General features: G+C 35.3%; 1 protein-coding gene across 11 annotated transcripts in view; it reads left to right on the forward strand.

Moving 5' to 3' along the window:
- Window positions 1-22005, forward strand: part of RYR2 (ryanodine receptor 2) — an 826096-nt gene that overhangs the window by 369338 nt on the left and 434753 nt on the right. For all 11 annotated transcript variants that reach the window (XM_072637850.1, XM_072637853.1, XM_072637851.1 and 8 more), the window contains 3 exons: window positions 6943-7064; window positions 13126-13309; window positions 14420-14555. In XM_072637850.1, coding sequence (XP_072493951.1) covers window positions 6943-7064; window positions 13126-13309; window positions 14420-14555 — 442 coding nt within the window. The remainder of the gene's footprint in view (window positions 1-6942; window positions 7065-13125; window positions 13310-14419; window positions 14556-22005) is intronic.

Below are 22005 nucleotides of genomic sequence, written 5' to 3' on the forward strand. Positions count from 1 at the left end.
TTCACTAAGGAATTAATAACATGCTCCTGAGTAGCTTAAAGAAGCCTATTCATTGAATGAGTATATCTCCCTCAAAGTTAGGTTGTGATAAGATCTAAGCCTGAAAGGGCCAGGGTCTCACATTGCATCTTGGACCATCTCCAGTTGTCCTGATGGATATCATGCCACTGGACCCAGATGGCTCAGGAGAACAAGGTGAGGTTGATGACTTTGCATAGCCCTCCCTCATTCAAATCAAAGTCAACTTCAAGTCATGTCATCATCTTGATGCCATGGCCCTCTTTGAGAATGAAGCAAAAACACAATAACAGGTTCCAGTGCATTCTTAAATACAATAAGTAATCATTTTTAACACTGTACATATCATATCATAAAACAATTCCAACTTCTGGTCATGTGATACTTTTTAAAAAGCATTTACAAGATAGGCCACAAACCATTCTTCTTTTAACATTAACCCATTGAGACAAAAGTAATAATAACTATGTATGCTAACCTCACAGGCCCTCAACCTAATTGTTCACATGCTATCACTAAGAATTAAAGGACCCCAACCTATTGTTGTTGGTCTGAAATCCTAAACCTAATAGCTTAATTTTTTAACTTAATCTTAGATGTTCCCCTACCAACAATTTATTATTTAATAGATCTGGTATTATGCTTGCAAAACTTTTGATTGTAGGAAATTGCCACTAAGAGTAGGGACATTTCAGGGAAGCAACATCTCCCTAACTTCATGTCACTTCCAGGCAGGAGTAGATTGTCAACTGGCATTTAGCCAGGCATAAAGTCTTCCAGGTGTCAGTGGAGAAAGTGAATCAAGAGAATCCTACCTCAGGTTAGGCTGAACAGTCATTTTCCCAAACTTCCCCTGAGATCACCTTTTTGCAGTTCATACCAGTTTCTCACAGGTTTGCTGGCATCATGGATCAGTGGCTCAGAGAGTCTTTCTTGCTATCTACACCTGAAGTTAGACTCTGAAAAACAGTCAGTTAATAGTCCCATAAAATCTTAAAATAGCAAGCTCCAGAAATCAGTTTCATATATGACTATAATTTCACATTGTTGAGGAACATCTTTAAAGAAAGCTAGTCTTAAGTAGCTTGCATGCCTTTCTATATACATTCTACTTCCTTATTCAATAACAGTTCTCATAAGTTATTGCTCTAATGGATTTACATCTGCTTCCCAAGCTTCTCTATCCCTTTCTAGCCATGTGTAGTCAAAAGGAATGAGTTATAAATATGATAAGTTTGAACTCTAACCTCAACTTATGTTCATGAAATGAATTCAAATCAAAACAGAAACATTTAACTTTTCAATCAATGTAAAATATTTCATTGGAAGTTACCTACCTCTAAGAAACTACACTGAAATTCTTTTCCCCAAACTGTAAATGTCTCTGAATTAGGCCCAGTAATTTGATTCAGTCAATTGTCTTTACCCAGTTGGTCTTTGTAACATGTAAAGACCTTATTCCCAGTCAGGACCTTTGTCCCTTACTTCAAATCAGTTTTAGTCCCATTTGTCCAAAAGGGCCCTGGAAAACCTCACCTTGAAAGCTCCTTGAATTTCCCCGCTTGATGAGGCCCGTAAGCTTTTCCCTATCACTATGCCCAGATCCCTGTTCTATTTCCAACCCTTGATTCTATCAGTCTAAATCTCCAGGCTACTCCACTCCCTTTGAGACCATCCATGGAACCCCCAGACCACCTGGGGCTATCCCTGGACTCCTTCCTCAGTTCCTCTGTAGATAAGATATGTCTTGTTTTAGCATTACAAATGCTCAGATTCCTCAAAAGTCCACCCAATATTGAGAAACCTCAACAAACTTTGACTTTCTTTGGCTGAAAGAAGGCTTGGGTTGAATTCATTTGAGCAGGACCCAGCATGTCACTATTTTTGGGACCCAAACATCCCTAACCTCAACAGTTCCATGTCATTACAGTTAACTTTAAATCGCAATCCTGTTCTATGGAACATTCATGGAATTCAATATCACATTCATACTTTGATTTGCTTTCGCTTATCTAATTGTTCCCATAAAATTCAGAAAGAATGCTTTATTTCAGGGGTTTTATCTTCCACAAGACCATACCAGTGTACCCATTTACCCAATTAATTGAAAATAGCAAGATCCCACTACTTGCATTTTGCTTACATCTTAAACTGTTTGCTTTGATTATAAAAACATACCATGAAGATGAAAAGCAAGGACCTAATTAGATATCATCTCCACTTTATAATCAGACTCAGAAATAGTCAAGTGGGTAAATATTCCTTTTCAGAGAAGCACGGTGGGAAACTGAGCCAGAAGGATCCCATCCCAGACTGAGGACAAGATTATCCCCTGAGGCAAACTTCTGCCTGTAACAGTCACATTCCTCCCTGAGTAGTAGAACACAATTAATAATGATCCCAGAGGCCTTTGCATCAGATGACAGGTTTCACTAATCGAAAATTTTAGCAGGACTTACATCTTAAATCTTAAAATTGTCCTAAAAACCAATCACTAGAGATTATTTATCACCAAAACAAATCCCTTGTTTAGGAACTCCATATACAAACAGTTTACACTTTACATAAAGACTATAACTTTAACAAAGCACATTTACCCGAATCTGAGGCGCCACAGATTGCTAGAAGCCTCAGATGTTGCAGCCACTTGGGTGATACTCTCTTCCCCCTTCCAAGGCTCACCAGACAAGGAACTCTCCTAGGCTTATTCTGGCTTTTAAATCATATTGAAGGGGAGGAAGTAACTTCCCCTGGTAAAGATCACATGGATACTCTACTGTTTCACCCAAACCTTTCTCCCTTGGGAATTTCAGTCTTTATACTAGGAAAAACATACACAGTTTTACAGAGTTTGAAATTACACCTGTTTTCCTCATGTTAGCTTAAAATATGCCAATATTCTAAGACAAGGCTTTTGATCCAGGCAGAGACCTGAGGACACTGACATGACATTGCCAGTCTCCCCAGGCAGAAGCCTTCATAGTTTCAAAAGATGAAATAATTGACTGCCTAAATACTCACCCTGCTTGTGTACATCCTTCAGAATCTGGAGAGAGTCAATGCTTCCAAAGCAAATCACTGAAATTCCAAAGTGAACTTGCAATTTTAAACACACTGTCCAGTATCAGATACATTGACCCAATTCAAACCTAAAGTACAGATTTTAGCTTTAAGATCTCATCATATCAAAATCCAATCTTTCACTGCAAACTGCCTGAGACTCTTTCCTTCTTTTTTACCTGCTAATGCAAAAGAGTGTATCCTTAGACAAGGTAGGAAATGACCTGCCTCACCCTTATCTGAAGGAAAAAGATTTTCTCTTCCTAAATCTTTCTTTTTACATTTAAAAAAAACTTGGCCATAGTTTAAAATGCAGAAAGAAAGGTTATTTTTTTCACCTCTTTCCCGCCCCACTCATTTCTCTGAAACTGCTGGGGTCTGGGGTGGGGGTGGGGGGGGTTGTGGTGGGAGAGGGGAGGAATGGGAGGAGGGGAAGATAATGAGGAAATCTTGTTGGCTGGCTGTATTTACAATTTAAGAAAACACTTCATAAACATACACAGACAAGACATTTAACAAAGCATTATCAATTTCAAATTTGAATTCAGACCTGGTCCTATGCAGTTTTAGGTATCAAATTCCTTCCTAATAAGCTCACTCCAGCTTCCAGGACAAACAAGAACCTAGAGGTCATTGATCTCTCCCAACCCCAGATGACTTAGGAAAATGCCAGTTACTGTTAGTCCCTGGGCCCCAGCAACCAGCATAGTCCTTTTGACCTGGGAGTGTGCTCCTAGTATCCCTGTGGGCTCTCCTTTCCACTGTTGCTTAAATTTCCAGGATTCTGTCCAAGTTCTCTCCTTAACTTTAGGGCCAAACAGGGAGAGTCCTGGACAGGGATATGACCAATGAAGAGTTTGCCATGCTGAACTTCACTCCATCAGTAAAAGACCAACTTGGAACACAAGTTCCCAGGGTGACCTGATCTTTGCCCAATATACTGGTTCACCTGGTCCTCCAGCAAATTTTGCTCTCCAGTTCCTCTGAACTCCCTGCCTCTGGTCTGGTGTCGCATGCTTGAACTGGATAGATATAACTTACAGGGGCTATAAAAACAATTTTTTTACAGAAGTTCTCTCCCCATGTTTCTTCACTCTCTCTAGTCAGTGAGTCAAGCCCCACGTTGGGCGCCAAATTTGGTGCCTTGAATGAATGGGTAAGATTACAGTCCATTCACAATAACGGAAGCTTCTTCTAGTGTTCCAAATTTTGGATCTCCTGGGCCACTGTCCCCTGTTCATGTGACTTTATGTTCTCCTCTCTGATAGGCTTTGCCTCAAGCTTGCGCAGAAATTTCTGACCTTTACTTGACCATGCTAGGTCATGACTCTGTGGAAACAGAACTCTCTTGTTTCCCAGATTGACCAACATAAGTTTTTATGTATTCCCTGACATAAGAACAGCTAATAGTTTGAAGAAAAAAAATCTAATATGCAATTTGAGGGTAAACAACGGTTTGGTTTAACTAAACTAAACATGTGCTTTAAAGGTAGAATGTACCATAATACAACATGGTGTTGAACAAAGGAATTCTTTCTGACTACTTCTTAAAAGATATATTCACTTTAACTCTTAGGGAACATGGATAGTACACATAATTATATACTTTCATATTTACTTATGCATGCTTTCATGACCAATTATAGATGATGTACATCAGATATAAATGTAGCTATTTGCTGATATATATGCATGTAATAAGACAGTGCATATGTACCTATATTTGTGTATTACTAATGGCATAACTAGACCATGTAATATCTGTATGTATTACATACAGCAATAATTTCCATGGATTCAATTGTCATTTCTCATCAGATGACAAAATTCAGTTCTTGACTCTCTCCTGATCTCTAGTTCCAGATTAATAACTGCCTGTTGGGCATTTTGAACTGTTTATTCTCATAAACATCTCAAACTTAACATGTTATAAACAGATTTCATTTTATTTTACCATAAACCTACTCTCTCCCTGCACCTCCCCAGGACATCCCTGACTTTGGCACCATTCTTATAATCATTCATATTTACAATGTGGGAGTTCTTAACTCCTCATTCCTATTATCTCATATAATCATCCAGTTCAGTTAGATGGCACAGTGGTTAGAGTGCCAGGCCTGGAATCAGGTGACCTCAAATACTTGTAAATTGTATGACTCTGGGCAAGTTACTTAACTGAAGTCTACATCAGTTTCCTCATTTGTAAAATGGGAATCATAATTAGCACCTATCTCCCATGGTTGTTTTGAAGATCAAATAGGATAATAATTGCATGGTGTTTAGCAGAGTACCTGACACAGAGTGCTATATAAGTGTTAGCTGCTATTATTATTATTAATACCTCATTCCTAAATCTTGTTAATTCTATCTCCACTTATCTCACATCCATCCCCTTTTCTCTCTTTACACAGATAACATACTTGTTGAGGACCTTGTTGTCTCTCTTTATGACTATTGCAATAGCCTCCCTGTTGTTCCTACTTGATTCTCCCATCATCTTCCATACAGCTATAAAAGTGATCTTCCTTAGCCCTAGATCTGAGCATGTCATTCCACCATTAGTGAATTCCAATGCTGCTTTGTTCCCTGTAGGTTACAAACTTCTCTCTTTGGCGTTTAAACCTCTTCACAACCTGGATCCAATTTACCATTCTACTCTTATTACATCTTCCCCTTTTTGTACTCTGCAGTTTAGTCAAACTCCTCTACTTAACTCTTCCTCACCCATGTCCTCCCATGTGCCAGTTCCATGCAATTCACTGGCTCTCACGTGTTTGGATAACACTTCTTCCTCATGTCCAACTCTTAGAATCTCTAATGGTCTTCCATTAAGTTGAAATGTCACCTATATGAGACCTGTCTTGAGTCACCAAGGTGCTTATATTCAAAATTATCTTATAATTATTATGTGTTTCCCATCCAGCCCTCCCATCTACCAGTGAAATAGAAACTGAAGGCAGGGACTGTTTCATTTTTGTCTTTGTATCCCTATTACAGTGATGGTGTGTAATAGATGCTTTATAAATGCTTATTGATCTACTGATTAATGGTATTTGTATCTTCCTAGACTGTATTATAATAGCATAAATAGTCTAGGAAGAGGAGCATGGAGTAAGTTATGAATCAGAAAACTAGAGGTCTGTCAGTGATTTGCTGGTATGTGTGTGTGTGTGTCTTAAAATTGGATGCGTTGACATTACTTCCTCAAATTACTACCATCCTCTTAGGAGAAAGTTCTGGTGTATATTTGGTGAGTAGGGGACACTTTCTTAGGAAGAACTATCCAAATATTTGACTGCTGATCTTTTTATTCTTTTCCTTAGAATCCTTTAGCACTCATTTGAAGTTTTTGTTATATACTCTTAAAAATGATGTTAACATGCCCTGAGATTTAACGACATTGATGTTGTTACAGGCAAAAAATTTACCATTGTAATTAATAAAAGCTTAATTTAAAAAAATAAAGGCTTTTTTTTTGATTGAATTAAAGCACAATTTCCTTGAAGTTCTGGTTTCACTGTTTATTGATTAACAAACTCCCATCTACAATTCCTATGTAAATGCTAATGAAAGTTATTTTCTTTTTGTTATTCCATATAGATTATTTGACTTAGGCAATGAGGCTTTCATCACAATTTCATTATGAAAACAAAGTTTTTTTTTTCATGTTCACCTTAACACTTTAACCTGGAAATACTGAGTTTTAGAATGAAACAGCTCTTGGAAGCATATTTACTTGTTTTCTCTTGATATTTGACTAGGGGTTTGTGATGTTACTTTTGAACTCTGTACAGTTTTATTCTTGTGTTGATAAGAAACATTGTCAGAATGGTATTTTTTGCACTCATTGCTGTTTTGTTTCAGGCTATCATGCACCATGAAGGCCATATGGATGACGGCTTAAATTTATCCAGGTCTCAACATGAAGAGTCACGTACTGCACGAGTAATCCGTAGCACAGTCTTCCTTTTCAATAGGTTTATAAGGTGCATTTCCTTTTGACTTATTCTACCTTTTTAAAAAAAATTTCTCAACTTGAAGAGCTGTGGAATCATATTATGGTGATCTTAATCAACATAATAGGAAATAGATGGGATAAATCCAGTAGCACTTTGGAAACTAGTAGAACTGACTATGAGATGTTGTTTGCATAATTTGCCACCAGGCTATTTACAATTAGAGCAACTATTTGGAATTTTTTGCATATTTTCAACTCATAGCTGTCAGTATTGCTTGATTCCTTCTAGCAATATAGCCAAATGAAAATTAGCTCATTAGTTCACTAAGCTATCTGGACTTCCAGTTTCTGAATGAATTTGAAAAGTATAAAAAATTTGGAAATCATAATGTAATTCAACCTGAAGTAAGCAAATATAAATGCTTTAATCAGGTAAGGAAAAAATATCCACCAAAAAGATCCAAGACAAGTTCAAAATCTGATCTGTAAAAGGTTTATAAACTCAAGTATAGAAACCAAATCAATGTGATTTAAATGTCAGCAGTAATGTTTTTAAAATGTACAACAAAGGAGTGAATGAATTTTTGTCATTTTCTAACTAAATTCATAAAGTACTAGCTCCAGATTTTTTTTTAGCATGTAGTGTAGGGAGCAACAGTTCACACAATCCATGATCCTATGATTTAAATAAATTATAACTGAAAGCCAAAAGGCACTTGTTATGAAAAGAGAAAGCCACAAAGGAGGTTATCTTGGGGGAAAAGTATGATTTATCTTTCTTTATCCCTGAATATCTAAGAATTCATTGCATATAGTAGGTATGTAATAAATATTGCAATCTAAGATTTTCTTTTCATATAAATCCATATATATTACCTAGAAGCTCTTGATCTTTCTGGTGTTTCTTTTAACTGTGGCATATATTTAATTAACTTAATAACATAATATTTATAAAAAAATTATTGAACCACTGGTTCAGGGGACCTATGAGTATAGAAAAAACCCTCAAAACCAGCTAGTGTTCTGTGGAAGAAAGTCCACGAATTCTTCAACATCCTACTACTACCAGCTATCCACTACTAGCCTGTGATTAACACTGAAGGATTCAAGCTACAAAGAAGTCATTCAGTCATTTCCATAAATGTTGTCTTACTCAGGTGAATGTTATATTTATTACATTGTTTGTGAAGTTTACTGACTGATCACAGTGGTTGCCTTAAAGTGTTCCTAAACCTTCCTACCTTAATTTCAGGGAATTATTAGTGTAGTTACTTAAATATATGTATCATGTTAAGGATTTTAAAGTTTATGAAGTTCTTTCTTCACATAAAGTATTTAGTGCAAGTTTTACAAATGAGGAAAATTATTTCATTAGGGAGCTCAGAGGACAGAGTGATTCCTATGTCTACTAAATATGAGTCAAGGCTAAGACCTACATTTTTTTTTACTCTAGACCCAGAATTTTTTCTACTATTTGTATAGTCACTTTTGATGTTTTTACAAAGAAGAAAATGTCATTTTTATCTACATTGAAAGTGGCACTGCTGCAGTATAATACTTGACAGTTAACAGATAGTTGTTTAAAATTCTGTGTCTGGGGATACCAAGACAGAAATGAAATATTCTCTGCTCTCAGTGAACTTAAATCTCTTGGGGCAGGGGACAACATATACATAAAATGTATGTACAAGATAAATATAAAAGGATTTTGTATGACTTTAGAAGGGTAAGATTCTTATATATTCAGCTTTCTTTGTCATTTATTTGTATAGTGAGACTCCAAGTGAGTAAAAAAATTAGTGTTTCTCATCTATAAAATTAAGGGATTATCCTAAATTTTCTCTACCAATTTTGAACTTTTCCATTTTTTACTTTTCTTTTTTTAATTCTTTCTACAAATATAAGTTAGCAAAGAGTGAATGAGGTGGTTGACATTTGTTTTATTGTCTAATTAAAAAAAAAAAATCTCCTTTTTGGTTGCTGTTGGGAGCGTATATTTTTAGCCCTTAAGAATAAATTCAAGACTTAAGACACTCTACCTTCTGTTTCTCTGTATTTGTATTGGCTGTCCCCAGTGCCTGGAATTCTCTCCCTCCTCTCTTTTATTAGATTCCTTGACTTCCTTCAGATCTCAGGTCACATTCCACCTTCTTCAAGAAATCTTTCCTTGTTCACCCCTGCTGCTTTCTTATGCAAGATTACTTTCTATCTACTTTGTATATAGCTTGTTTGTACCTAGTTATTTACGTATTATCTCTTGTTAGAATTTGGGGTCCTTGAGATTCTATCACTTCCTTTCTTATATCCCCAGTGCTTATAACTGCATAGTAAAACCTTAATAAATGTTTTTACTTGAACAAAAGTATTTATTGATGTGATCGTTAACAGTGGTTATCCTAAGAAAAGTTCTGAGTTTCGAACAAAGCATTTTATATTCTTCTGAATCTTTGAGAGGTTTGAAATGTCATTTCAGATTTTTAAAGGACATATTTTATTAATAAAATATTTTCATTACTCTCTTAATTACAATTACCTAAAAACATTTCAAATATTTTCATCTTTAATATATTAAATGCATATATTTCTCACTTTTCACAGTAGAGTCCTTAGGATTTAAGCTGTCATCCCTTAGGAGGGAAATTAATGCAATCATTTTCATATCCAATTTATTGGTGAGTGAAATTTCCACTGGTAATAAATGGAGGTTGAGCTTTGTATCTAAGCCTTCTGACCCCACATCCAATGTTCTTTTTACCACATCACATTGCCAGGTCACTTCCTTTATATGGGCCTCATTTTCTTCACTTGTATTATGAAGGGGCTAGACTAATCTCTTAAAGTCCCTTCTAGCTCTAAATCTTTGAAATATAAACTAAATAAAATAATAATAATTATTAAGCATCAACTTAGAACCCTTGCTCTGTACTGTAAGAAGAAATAGAAATACTGCTGTATCAATAATACCCAGAATCACAGAATTTTAGAATTGAAATCCGTTTACTCCAATCCATACCTGAGAAGGAATTCCCCTGGAATCTACTTCTCAAGTGGTCATTCAGTTTTTCCTTGAAAATCCCTAGGGAGAAAATAAACTCCTTAGGTAGGCTGTTCTGCTTTTGGGTGGTTCTAATTGTTGGGAAAGGTACCTAGGTGGTGCAGTGGATAGAATGCTGACGTTGGTCAGAAGACTCATCTTTATCAGTTCAGATCTGGCCTCAGACACTTAGTAATTGTGTGACTCTGGTCAAATCACTTGATCTTGTTTGTCTCAGTATTCTCATCTAGTAAATGAGCTGGAGAAGGAAAAGGGAAACCACTCCAGTATCTCTGCCAAGAAAACTCCAAATGAGTCAATCAGACATGACTGAAAAATGACTGAACAACAGAAACTGTTTGAAATTTTTCCCTCAAATTGAGCAAAATCTGCTTCTCTTGGGTCCTCAGTTTGGTTTTCTGGGGGAAATGGAAGAAAAGTATTTTTTTTCATATGAAAGTTTTAAAATATGTGCCTAGAGAGCCATCATGTCCCTACTGGATTATTTCTTCCATACGATAAGCATCTTATACAAAACCACAAGAATATAAAGGGATTGTTCTTTTTTTTTTCTGGGCAGATTCATCAGAATTGCTTTACTTTTTTGTTGCAAATTAAAGAAGGTTATTCATACACATTAACAGTACAATGGAAATAATAATTATTCACAGTTATGTTTTACCTGAGAGTTACAAATTGCCTTTTAAGTGTTTTCTCATTTAATTTTCTCTACAATCCAATAGGTGGTGCAAGTGTGATTTTACAGAAGTCCAAATCTTCTGACTTTAAGTCTAGTACTCTAGTATGCTTGCCTCCAAGGCATAGAGGACACGCAGCTATATTATTTATTAATTTAGTACTTTAAAATAATGTTTATTTCAAATAAATGATGACACGTTTGATGCATTTTGTGTTTTCTACAAAATGTTGTGGTATTTACATATTTTCCTAAACTAGTACCATTAAAAACCATTTTTTAATCTGCTGTGAGTAGAAACCTATAGCAGTGAAAGCCAAGGATGCTAGAGAAAATTACTCTTGATGGATCTTCCTCAGTCAGAAACCAAACGCTAAGATCATTTAGTTGAGACTTTGGTCTGTTTTTAAATCCTTGATGACACCATAAAGACCTATTGTAGATTGTGACTGTTTTTGACCAAATTCTTAGTGAATCTTTTTGTATGTGTTCATGGACCTTATGATAGTTTGTAGGATTCTTTTGCTGATTTATTATCAATAATAAACTGCCTATCTGTGGTATATGACAGGCTTAGTCCTGGACCCTTTACTGTTCTCTTTCTACATTTTTCAATTGGTTCTCAACGGATATAGTCATCTTCTGTGCAAATGACTTCAAAATCTATATACTGCATCATGCTCTTTCTGTAGAATTTCATTTGTACCTCTCCATCTGCCTCTAACCAGAAGTAATGCAATGTCTCAAACCCAATATGTCCAAAACTGAGTTTACAGTCACCTTCAGACTCAGCCTACTTCTACAATTACTTGTTTCTATTGAAGTGCCTTCTACTTAATGTAACTTCTATTGAAGTATCATCATTTTTTTTATCCCCCAGGTTTACAGCTTCAGCTTTACCCTTATCATTCTCCTTCACCTCTTATCAATGGTCATATCTTTCCGTTTTTATTTCTCAGCATCTCTCACATCTCAACCCTTCTCTATACTCTCCTAGCTGTCACCCTAATTAAGCATCTGTTGCCTAGATTATTGCAATAGGTTTCTAGTTGATCACCTTGCTTAAAGCCTCTCCCTTGATCACCTTGCTTAAAGCCTCTCCCTTCTTCAGACCATTTTCTTCCACAGTCTGCCAAAATTATTTAACTAGAGTGTAGGTCTAACCATGTTACTTCCCTTGTCAGTAAATTCCTTAAGCATAAGCAATGAACTTCTCTTTTTGGCTTTTAAAACCTTTCACAACCCTGCTTCAATCTCCTTTTCCAACATTATTATTATATTTTGCTCTTCACGTATTCTGTGCCAAGCTGGCTTTCTTGATTTTCTTCACATGTTACTCCATCTTCCATCTCCAAGTTTTTGAACTGACTCTTCTATTTCTGGAACACACTCCTACACTTTCTTTATTTCTTAGAATTCCTTGTTTTCTTCAAAACTGCACAAATGCCTTCTTCTACATGAAACTTTTTCTTATACCCTAGCTTCTAGTGCCCCCTTCAAGTTTGTTATCTATGTATTTGTATATTCTCATTAATATACATGTTGCATTTTCTTATAGAATGTAAGCTCTTTGAGGTCATTGTTTAATTTTTGTCATTGTATTCCTTTCCCTTATCATGTTACTTGGCATGTAGTAAGCATTTAATCAATGTTTATTGTGTAACTTTGTTGCAGTGTTGATACATGTAACATAGCAAGAACTTTATCCTTCTGTGTGGCATGAATTAATAATCTATCATATCTTTTACTGGACAGGCAGTTTGGCATGGTGAATAGAATGCTGTACCTCGATTCAGGAACGACTTGGCTAAAAGATGGTGTGGTGTAGTGAAAAGAATACTGTTTTTCTCATTTGAGGACCTCTGTTCACGTCTTTCCTCTGATGCTTACTACCTGGATGACATTGGGGAATTTACTTACCTGTCTGGGTTCTCAGTTTCCTCATCTGTAAAATGAGAATTTGGGCCATGTGGCCTCTAAGCTGGCCCCTTCTGGCTCTAGGCCTGTGATACTACGTCTTGTCTCTGACAAATTCTAGCCAAATGACTGAGAAAGTCAATCATTCATTATGTCAGGCAGCTTGTTAGGGCATATGTACTAAGTCACAGGTTGTTATCTTCATTGGTGGTGGGGGGAATAATTCACACATTAGGAGGACTGCTGAAAAAAAAATATTTCCTTTGGGAACTTTGGTTTCTCACTGATGTCCCTGAAAATGAGACACAATTTTCATTCATTCTTTTTTGGGAGGAGGGTATTGTTGATGGCTTTTCACATATTCTGTCATACCTACATGGTCTGTGGGTAAAAAGTATTTGAGAGCCATTGACCTACTGAAGTGTTTGCAACTTGTTTTAGGGGCCTTGATGCTCTCAGCAAGAAAGTGAAGTCTTCCACAATAGATTTACCAATAGAGTCAGTAAGCCTGAGTCTGCAAGATCTGATTGGCTACTTCCATCCACCAGATGAACATTTAGAGCATGAAGATAAGCAGAACCGTTTAAGAGCTCTAAAGAACCGACAGAATCTCTTCCAAGAAGAGGTAATTTTGTACCACCCCTCATTCATTTTGTGCTGCTCTGTAGGAGAAATAGCTTCATGATTGATATTCTTCGTGAGGACAATACTCATACTATGTCTACCATGTGCATTTAAACCTTTGGATCATGGTTTGATGGATATTTAGCCTGATATTGTAACATTAAAATGAAAGAAAACCTGGATCTGAAGGAAAAATCCTATTAATTTTATTTCCGTGAGCTAGGAAGTAAATACAGAAAATGCAGCTGTGTGGTACAGTGGATGGAGTATAGGATTTGGATTCAGGGAAGACCTGAATTCAGTCTAACAGTAGATGTGGGACTGTGGGTAAGTCACGTAAACTCTCTGGACTTTTGTTTCCTTATCTGTGAAATAGAGAAAATTATATATCTTACAAGGTATTGTGAAGATCAGATGAGTTAATTATATATACATATATATGCATATATAAATCTAATAATAATGACAGAAGAATTATATGGAATTGAAAGTTCCCATTTATAAGATTATTCAGTGAATTATTCTCTGTTGTTTAAAGAACACATGAAATTTTTGTTACTTTTCTTTTTTTCAGTTCATTAATCGTTCAATATTACAACAATAATGTTTATTTTAGAATAACAATATACCATTAAATAATCAGTTCACTATTATTATTTTCAACCAGAATATACATATATGTATAGTAATATGCAGAATACACTATTTTGAACTGTAGATAAGCAGTAAATATTACTGGAGTATAACTTTGATTTTATAAATATGAAGTTTTCCATTTATTTTGTTTTTTTCTTCAAATTGATATTACATTCATGGTCTGTAGCCTTTCTTAATATATTTTCATCCCAAATTACATACACCAGTTAGTCACTACCATAAGATATCCTGCAATTTTATATTTATATCACACTAACTATAACAATGTAAAACTATTTAATTTCTTTCTTGAATTTTAATTTGGAAGAAATGTTAGCATTAAATATATGTTAAAATCCATTTGCATTTTATTTTATAATTTTTTCTCTCTTTTTAAATAGTCATGAGTTATTTTATGTTTAGCAATTGTGATATCCATTTCTGACACTGATTTTTTTGTTGTTGTTCCTTGTAGGGTATGATTAACCTTGTCCTTGAGTGCATAGATCGATTACATGTGTATAGCAGTGCAGCTCATTTTGCTGATGTAGCTGGGAAGGAAGCAGGAGAATCTTGGAAGTCTATACTAAACTCTTTGTATGAGTTATTAGGTAAGAAGTAAGAATGATTTTTAAAGGTGATAAAATCATGTATCTGGATATATATGTGTTTAAAATGATTATTTAATAGTGCAGTAATTCTTTAGGCATTAACTTTTTACCAGCAATGATATCAATTTACTAGATTTTTTCATATTTTTTTCATAGATTATAAACCAAGTTATTTGGTTCTGTAGTGAACAGTGCCGCAGCTGCAACATCTTCCTTTTTTCAGAGAAAGAGAACTGCAACACCAGTATTCTGGAAATTGATGTTTCCATCTGCAGTGTACATTATAATCCCTAATATATGTTAAGATCCTGCAGTGCGGTATTTCCAAACTGAAACTGTATTATAGGTTAGTACATCAGTATTTCAGGGATTTTGTGATTTGTTCAACGTAGTTACCTACTTCACTGACATAGATTGTTATGATTTTATATAGTAGTAATTTCTCCATTCTCCATAAATCTGACAGATACACTATTCTTCCCTCCACTAATTTGTTTATAGTATCAATTTTTATACCAAGATCATGTACCCATTTGGACTTTATTCTTGTGTATAGTGTCAGGCATTGATCTATGCCCAGTCTCTGCCACACTGTTATCCAGCTTTCCCAGCAATTTTTGTCAAACAGGGAGTTTTTATCCCAGAAGCTGGGGGTCTTGGGTTTATCAAACAGTAGATTGCTATATTCATAGACTACTGTGTCTTTAGTACCTAACCTATTCTACTAGTCTACCCCTCTGTTTCTTAGCCGGTACCAAGTGGTTTTGATAATTGCTGTTTTATGATACAATTTGAGATCTGGTAGGGCTAGGCTACCTTCCCTTGCATTTCTTTTCATTAGTTCCCTTGATATTCTTCACCTTTTGCTCTTTCAGATGAATTTTGATATTATTTTTTTCTAGCTCTAGAAAATAATTTTCTGGTAGTTTGATTGATATGGCACTAAACAAGTAAATTAATTTAGGTAGGATTGTCATTTTTACTATATGAACTTGCCCTACCCACGAGCAACTGATGTTTTCCACTTACTTAGATCTGACTTGATTTGTACAAAAAGTGTTTTGTAATTGTGTTCATATAGTCCCTGGATTTGCTTTGGCAGGTAGACTCCCAGATATTTTATAGTGTCTACTGTAGCTTTAAATGGGATTTCTCTTTCTATCTCTTGCTATTGGACTTTGTTAGTAATATATAGAAATGCAGATGATTTATGTCGGTTTATTTTGTAAGCTGCAACTTTGGCAAAGTTGTTTATTATTTCAAGTAGTTTTTTACTTGATTTTCTAGGATTCTCTAAGTAGATCATTATATCATCTGCAGAGAGTGATAACTTCTTCTTTGCCTATTCTAATTTCCTCAATTTCTTTTTCTTCTCCTATTGCTACAGCTAATATTTCTAGTACCATACTGAATTATAGTGGTACTCCTGATCTTATTGGAAATGCATCTAGCTTATCCCCATTGCATAGAGTGCTTGCTGAAGGTTTTAGGTAGACACTGCTTATTATTTTATGGAAAGTTCCGTTTATTCCTGTGATTTCCAGCATTTTCAATATGAATGCGTATTGTATTTTGTCAAAAGCTTTTTCTGCATCTATTGAGATAATCATGTGGTTTTTGTTGGTTTTGTTGTTATGACCAATAGTGCTAGTAGTTTTCCTAATATTGAACCAGCCCTGCATTTCTGATATAAATTCTAACTGATCATAATGTATTATTCTCATGATAAGTTGCTGTGTTCTTTTTGCTAATATCTTATTTAAAATTTTTGCTTCTATATTCATTAGAGAAATTGGTCTATAATTTTCTTTCTCTCTTTTGACTTTTCCTGGTTTAGGTATCAGAACCATATTTGTATCATAAAAAGAAATTGGTAGGACTCCTTCTTCCCTGATTTTCCCAAATAGTCTATATAGTCTTGGAATTAACTGTTCTTTAAATGTTTGATAGAATTCACTTGTACATCCATCTGGCTCTGTAGATTTTTTCCTAGGGATTCATTGATGCCTTGTTCAATTTCTTTTTCTGAGATGGGGTTACTTAAATATTCAACTTCCTCTTCTGTTAATCTGGGCAATTTATATTTTTTAAAATAATCAGCCATGTCATTTAGATTGTTGAATTTATGGGCATACAGATGGGCAAAGTGATTTCTAATTATTGTTTTAATTTCCTCCTCATTGGAGGTTAGTTCACCCTTTTCATTTTTGATATTGGTAATTTGGTTTTCTTTCTTTTTTTTAAATCAAATTGACCAAAAGTTTATCAATTTTATTGGTTTTTTTCACAAAACAAACTCTTCATTTTATTTATTAGTTCAGTAGTTTTCTTGGTTTCCCTTTTATTAATCTTTTCTTTAGTTTTCAGTATTTCTAATTTGGTATTTATTTGGGAATTTTCAGTTTGTTCCTTTTCTAGCTTTTTTCAGCTGCTTGCCCAATTCATTGATGTCTTCTTTCTCTATTTTATTCATGTAGGCATTGAAAGAGCTGCTTTTGCAGTATCCCATAAGATTTGGTAGGTTGTCTCATTATTGTCACTCTCTTGAATGAAGATGTTGATTGTTTCTATGATTTGTTGTTTAACCCACTCATTCTTTAGGCTTAGGATATTTAGTTTCCAATTAATTTTTGGTCTATCTTTCCATGGATTTTTATTACATATAATTTTTATTGCATTTTTGATCTGAAAAGTTTGCATGGATTAGCTCTGCCTTTGTGCACTGAATTGTGAGGTTCTTATGCCCCTAGTACATAGTCAATTTTTGTATATGTGCCATGTTCTACTGAGAAAAAAGTGTATTCCTTTCTATCCCCATTCAGTTTTCTCCAGAGATATACCATATCTATCTTATACAGAGTTTTTTTCACCTTCTTAACTTCTTTCTTGTTTATTTTGAGGTTAGAGCTATGAAGTTCAGAGAGGGAGAGGTTGAGGTCCCCTACTATTATAATTTTGCTGTCTGTTTCTTCCTATAACTCCTTTAACTTCTCCTCTAAGAATCTGAATGTTATACCACTTGGAGCATATATCTTTAGTAATGATATTGCTTTCCTGTCTATGGTGCCTTTTAGCAGGTTATAGTTTCCTTCCTTTTCTCTTTTGATTTGAGATGTTTCTGCTTTTACTTTGTCTGAGATTAGGATTGCTACCCCTGCTTTTTTCACATCAGATGAAGCATGATATATTCTGCTCCAACCTGTTACCTTTACCCTGTGTGTATCCCCCCATTTCAAATGTGTTTCTTGTAAACAAGATATTGTTGAATTATGATTTTTAATCCATTTTGCTGTCTGTTTTCATTTTATGGGAGAGTTCATCCCATTCACATTCACAGTTATGATTACTGTCTGTATCTTTCCCTTCATTCTCTTTCCCCCAATTTGTGTTTTTAGTTCTCCCTTCTTCCTTCTCCTCCACAATAGAGTTTTAATTTTTGACCACCACCTCCCTCAGTCTGCCCTTCCTTCTTTCGGCCCCCCTCCTTTTACTCCCCTTTTTCCTTACTACTTCTTCCCTCCCTTTTAACCTCCCCTCCCTTTTCTTTACCCCTTCCCCTCCTACCATCCATAGAGCTAGTTAGATTTCTATCCTTAACTGAGTTTGTTTTTCCCTCCTTGAACCAAATCAGATGAGAGTAAATCTCATACAATGCTCATCTCCCTCCCTTCTTTCCCTCTGCTGTAATATATTTTTGCACCTCTTCTTGTGATGTAATTTACTATTTTCTGTCTCCTTTTCAAATCTCCCATTACAATGCCTTCGCACCATTAAATCACATTTTTATCATCACATCATTTACTTTATACCTGCTCCTTTTATGTGTACCTCTTTTATATATCATGATAAATATACATTTCCCAAGATTGACAAGTATCATTTTTCCTTATAGGGATGTAAACAGTTTGTTTATATTGAATAACAAGGTTTTTTTCCCCCCATTTACTTTTTTATGCCTGTCTTGAGACTTGTGTGAAGATCAGATTTTCTATTGAGCTCTGGCCTTTTCATCAGGAAGGTCTGGAAATTCCTTATTTTATTGAATGTCCATCTCCTTGCCTGCAATATTATGCTCAGCTTTTCTGGGTATTTTAAAAAACTTTTAAAGTCACTTTTCTCACTGTGATGACACATTAGAGTCAGATTGTAGTAGACTTTTATCTCTCTATTGTGAACCAATAAAATCTACATGGTTTCGTTCTTCCTATTCTTCATCTACTAGCTTTGGACTTTGAAGAGTGTCAGGTGGATAACTTGGGTCATGTGGATGGGGAAGGGGAGTTTTTTTTGGAGGTCACTGGATTTTATAAGTAGAGATCTTTTGGTTATAAATGTTTTGTTAAGTGGTAAAAATTGGCTTTATACTAGCAGCAATTTATGAAACCTATAGTTAAAAAACAGTGTTCTACACTTTTTCCCTACTTGCTAACCGCCATTCCTGTGCTAGTGGGAATGTGGGGACAAACATTTATTCAGTGCCTACCATGTACTGGGCATTGTTCTTACAACTGTTATCTAATTTGATCCTCACAACAACTCTTACAAGTAGATGGTATTATTATTCCCATTTTATAATTAAGGAAATGAAAGATTAAGAGACTTGTGCAGTCACACAACTAGTAAGTATCTGAGGCTGGATTTAAATTCAGATCTTACGGACCCAGTGCTCTCTCCATTATGTCAGCTAACTATCTCCTTCTGTTGATATTGATTCCCTTTATGCTAAAAGTTGTATGATCTGCAGAGACAACTTGTTCGTTAGTAACATAAGCACAGAAAAGAAATTAAATAATTAAATTTTATTTGAGCTTTTTTTGAAGAATGCATGATTTTTCCTAAGAATGAAACGGAAAAAAAAAAAGGTTTAAATATTTTTTCAGATGGAAGGATATTTAAAATATTTTAAAGTCCTCTATAGTTTGATTATTTTCCCTTCATATTTATTTATAGTAATTGAAGTATTGCTAGTCTGAAAAAGATGTATCTCATTAATTTGATATTCCCTCTGACAATACTGTTACTCAGTCCTGCCTTCTCATTTTTTGCTGCTTTTCTCTATGTCCTCCTGTAAGTGTGCCAAAGGTCCCACCTAGTGTGCCAGAGGCTAGCTTTGCTTTCTCTGGATATCATGGGGACACCAGTTAAGCACTTGGGCTGTTCACCTGCCATCTCTTCCACTCACTGAAGGAATATCTCATTTTCTCTTACAATTGCACATTTCTCTGCTTATGTCTTTTTTGCCTGATCTTCTTAAATTCCTTAGTGGTTATGTATTTTAACCTGCTCACATGCATCACCTATTTCTCCATTGCCCTCTGTGTTATAATCATTTTAAGTCCTTCAAATATTATTGTATTTTCAGCCACATGGTAACACAGGTAGAGGGCTAAAATTTAAAATATAGTCCTTTATTTGTAGGCACTTGAGGTACTACATGACTCTCACAGTTTCCTGAAGGCAGTCTGTTTTGTTCTTCTGTAATTTAGTTCTAAATTCGACTTGTGCATTTGTACTGTTTGTCTCAGATATACATGTTGATAGAAAGACTCTAGGGTCTCCATCCAAATATGTGTCATAATTTAGGCAACAGATATGTTCCACGTCTATGGTCTTTCCTTGATCATCCCATACTCCTTTGAGTGATTACAGATTTCATCCAGAAAGCTTTGTAGTATTCAGAAATTTGATGCCATCAGCAGAATGTCAGCTGAAAATGCAACATCCTGGAGAGACCTCATCATCTATGAGGAATCTCTCTTCAGCCTGGAGTCTGCACTGCATCTCCTTCATCATAGTGGCAAACAGCTTTGGCGTGTTTATATCTTGCTCTTTTATCTTTGATCATATGTTTATGAACATATCACTATTGAATACTTTTTGCCCCTATTGTTATATATTTCTCTTTTTTATTTTTTCTTAAAAATTATTTATTTTTAAGTTTTCAACATTCATTTCCACAAAATTTTGAGTTCCAAATTTTCTCCCCATCTCTCCCCTCCCCCCACCTCAAAATGATGAGCATTCTGATTATGCCTTCCACCAATTTGCCCTCTCTTCGCTTATCCCCATCTTCTCTCTTGTCCTGTAGGGCAAGACAAATTTCTATACCTTTGGATAGGGGTAATATAAATTACTTGTATTTCTTATTTTCCAGTTGTATGCAAGAAAAATATTCAACATTTTTCCCTAAAACTTTGAGTTTCAACTTCTCCTCCTCCCTCCCTCCCCACCAATCCCCACTAAGAAGGCAAGCAATTCAGTATAGGCTATATATGTGTAGTTTTGCAAATGACTTCCATAATAGTCATGTTGTATAAGACTAACTCTATTTCCCTCCATCCTGTCCTGCCCTCCATTGCTTCTATTCTCTTTTGACCTTGCCGCTCCCTAAGAGTATTTACTTCTAATTGCTCCCTTCTCCCATTTACACTCCCTTCCATCCTCCTCTGACCCTGCTTATCCCCTTCTCCCCTACCTTCCTGTATTGTAACATGTTTTCATACCAAATTGAGTGTACATTTTATTCCTTTCTTGAGCCAAATGTGACGAGCGTAAGCTTGACTTTTTCCCTCTCACCTCCCCCTTTTATCCTTCATTGAAAAGACTTTTTCTTGACTCTTTTATGTGAAATAATTTGCCCATTTCTCCCTTTATCCTCCCAATATATTCCTCTTTCATCCTTTAATTTTATTTTTTTAGATATGATCCCTTCCTGTTCAACCACCCTGTGCTCTCTGTGGGCGTGCGTGTATGCATAATCCCACCAACTACCCAGATACTGAGAAAAATTTCAAGAGTTACAAATATTGTCTTTCCATGTAGGAATGTAAACAGTTCAATTTTAGTAAGTCTCATGATTTCTCTTTCCTATTTACCTTTTCATGCTTCTCTTGATTCTTGTGTTTGAAAGTCAAATTTTCTTTTGAGCTCTAGTCTTTTCATCAAGAATGCTTGAAAGTCCTATATTTCATTGAAATACCATTGTTTTCCCTTGAAGTATTCTACTCAGTTTTGCTGGGTAGGTGATTCTTGGTTTTAATCCTAGTTTAATTATATTCCATAACCTTCAATCCCTTAATGTAGAAGATGCTAGATCTTGTGTTATCCTGATTGTATTTCCACAATACTCAAACTTTTTCTTTCTAGCTGCTTGCAATATTTTCTCCTTGACCTGGTAACTCTGGAATTTGGCTACAGTGTTCCTAGGAGTTTCTCTTTTTGGATCTCCTTCAGGAAGTGATCACTGGATTCTTTCAATGTTTATTTTGCCCTCTGGTTCTGGAATATCAGGGCAATTTTCCTTGATAATTCCATGAAAGATGATGTCTTGGCTCTTTTTTTGATCATGACTTTCAGTTAGTCCCATAATTTTTAAATTGTCTCTCCTGGATCTGTTTTCCAGGTCAGTTGTTTTTCCGATGAGATATTTCACATTGTCTTCCATTTTTTC

Source organism: Notamacropus eugenii, chromosome 2 (assembly GCF_028372415.1).
Source record: "Notamacropus eugenii isolate mMacEug1 chromosome 2, mMacEug1.pri_v2, whole genome shotgun sequence".
Taxonomy (NCBI): Eukaryota; Metazoa; Chordata; class Mammalia; order Diprotodontia; family Macropodidae; genus Notamacropus; species Notamacropus eugenii.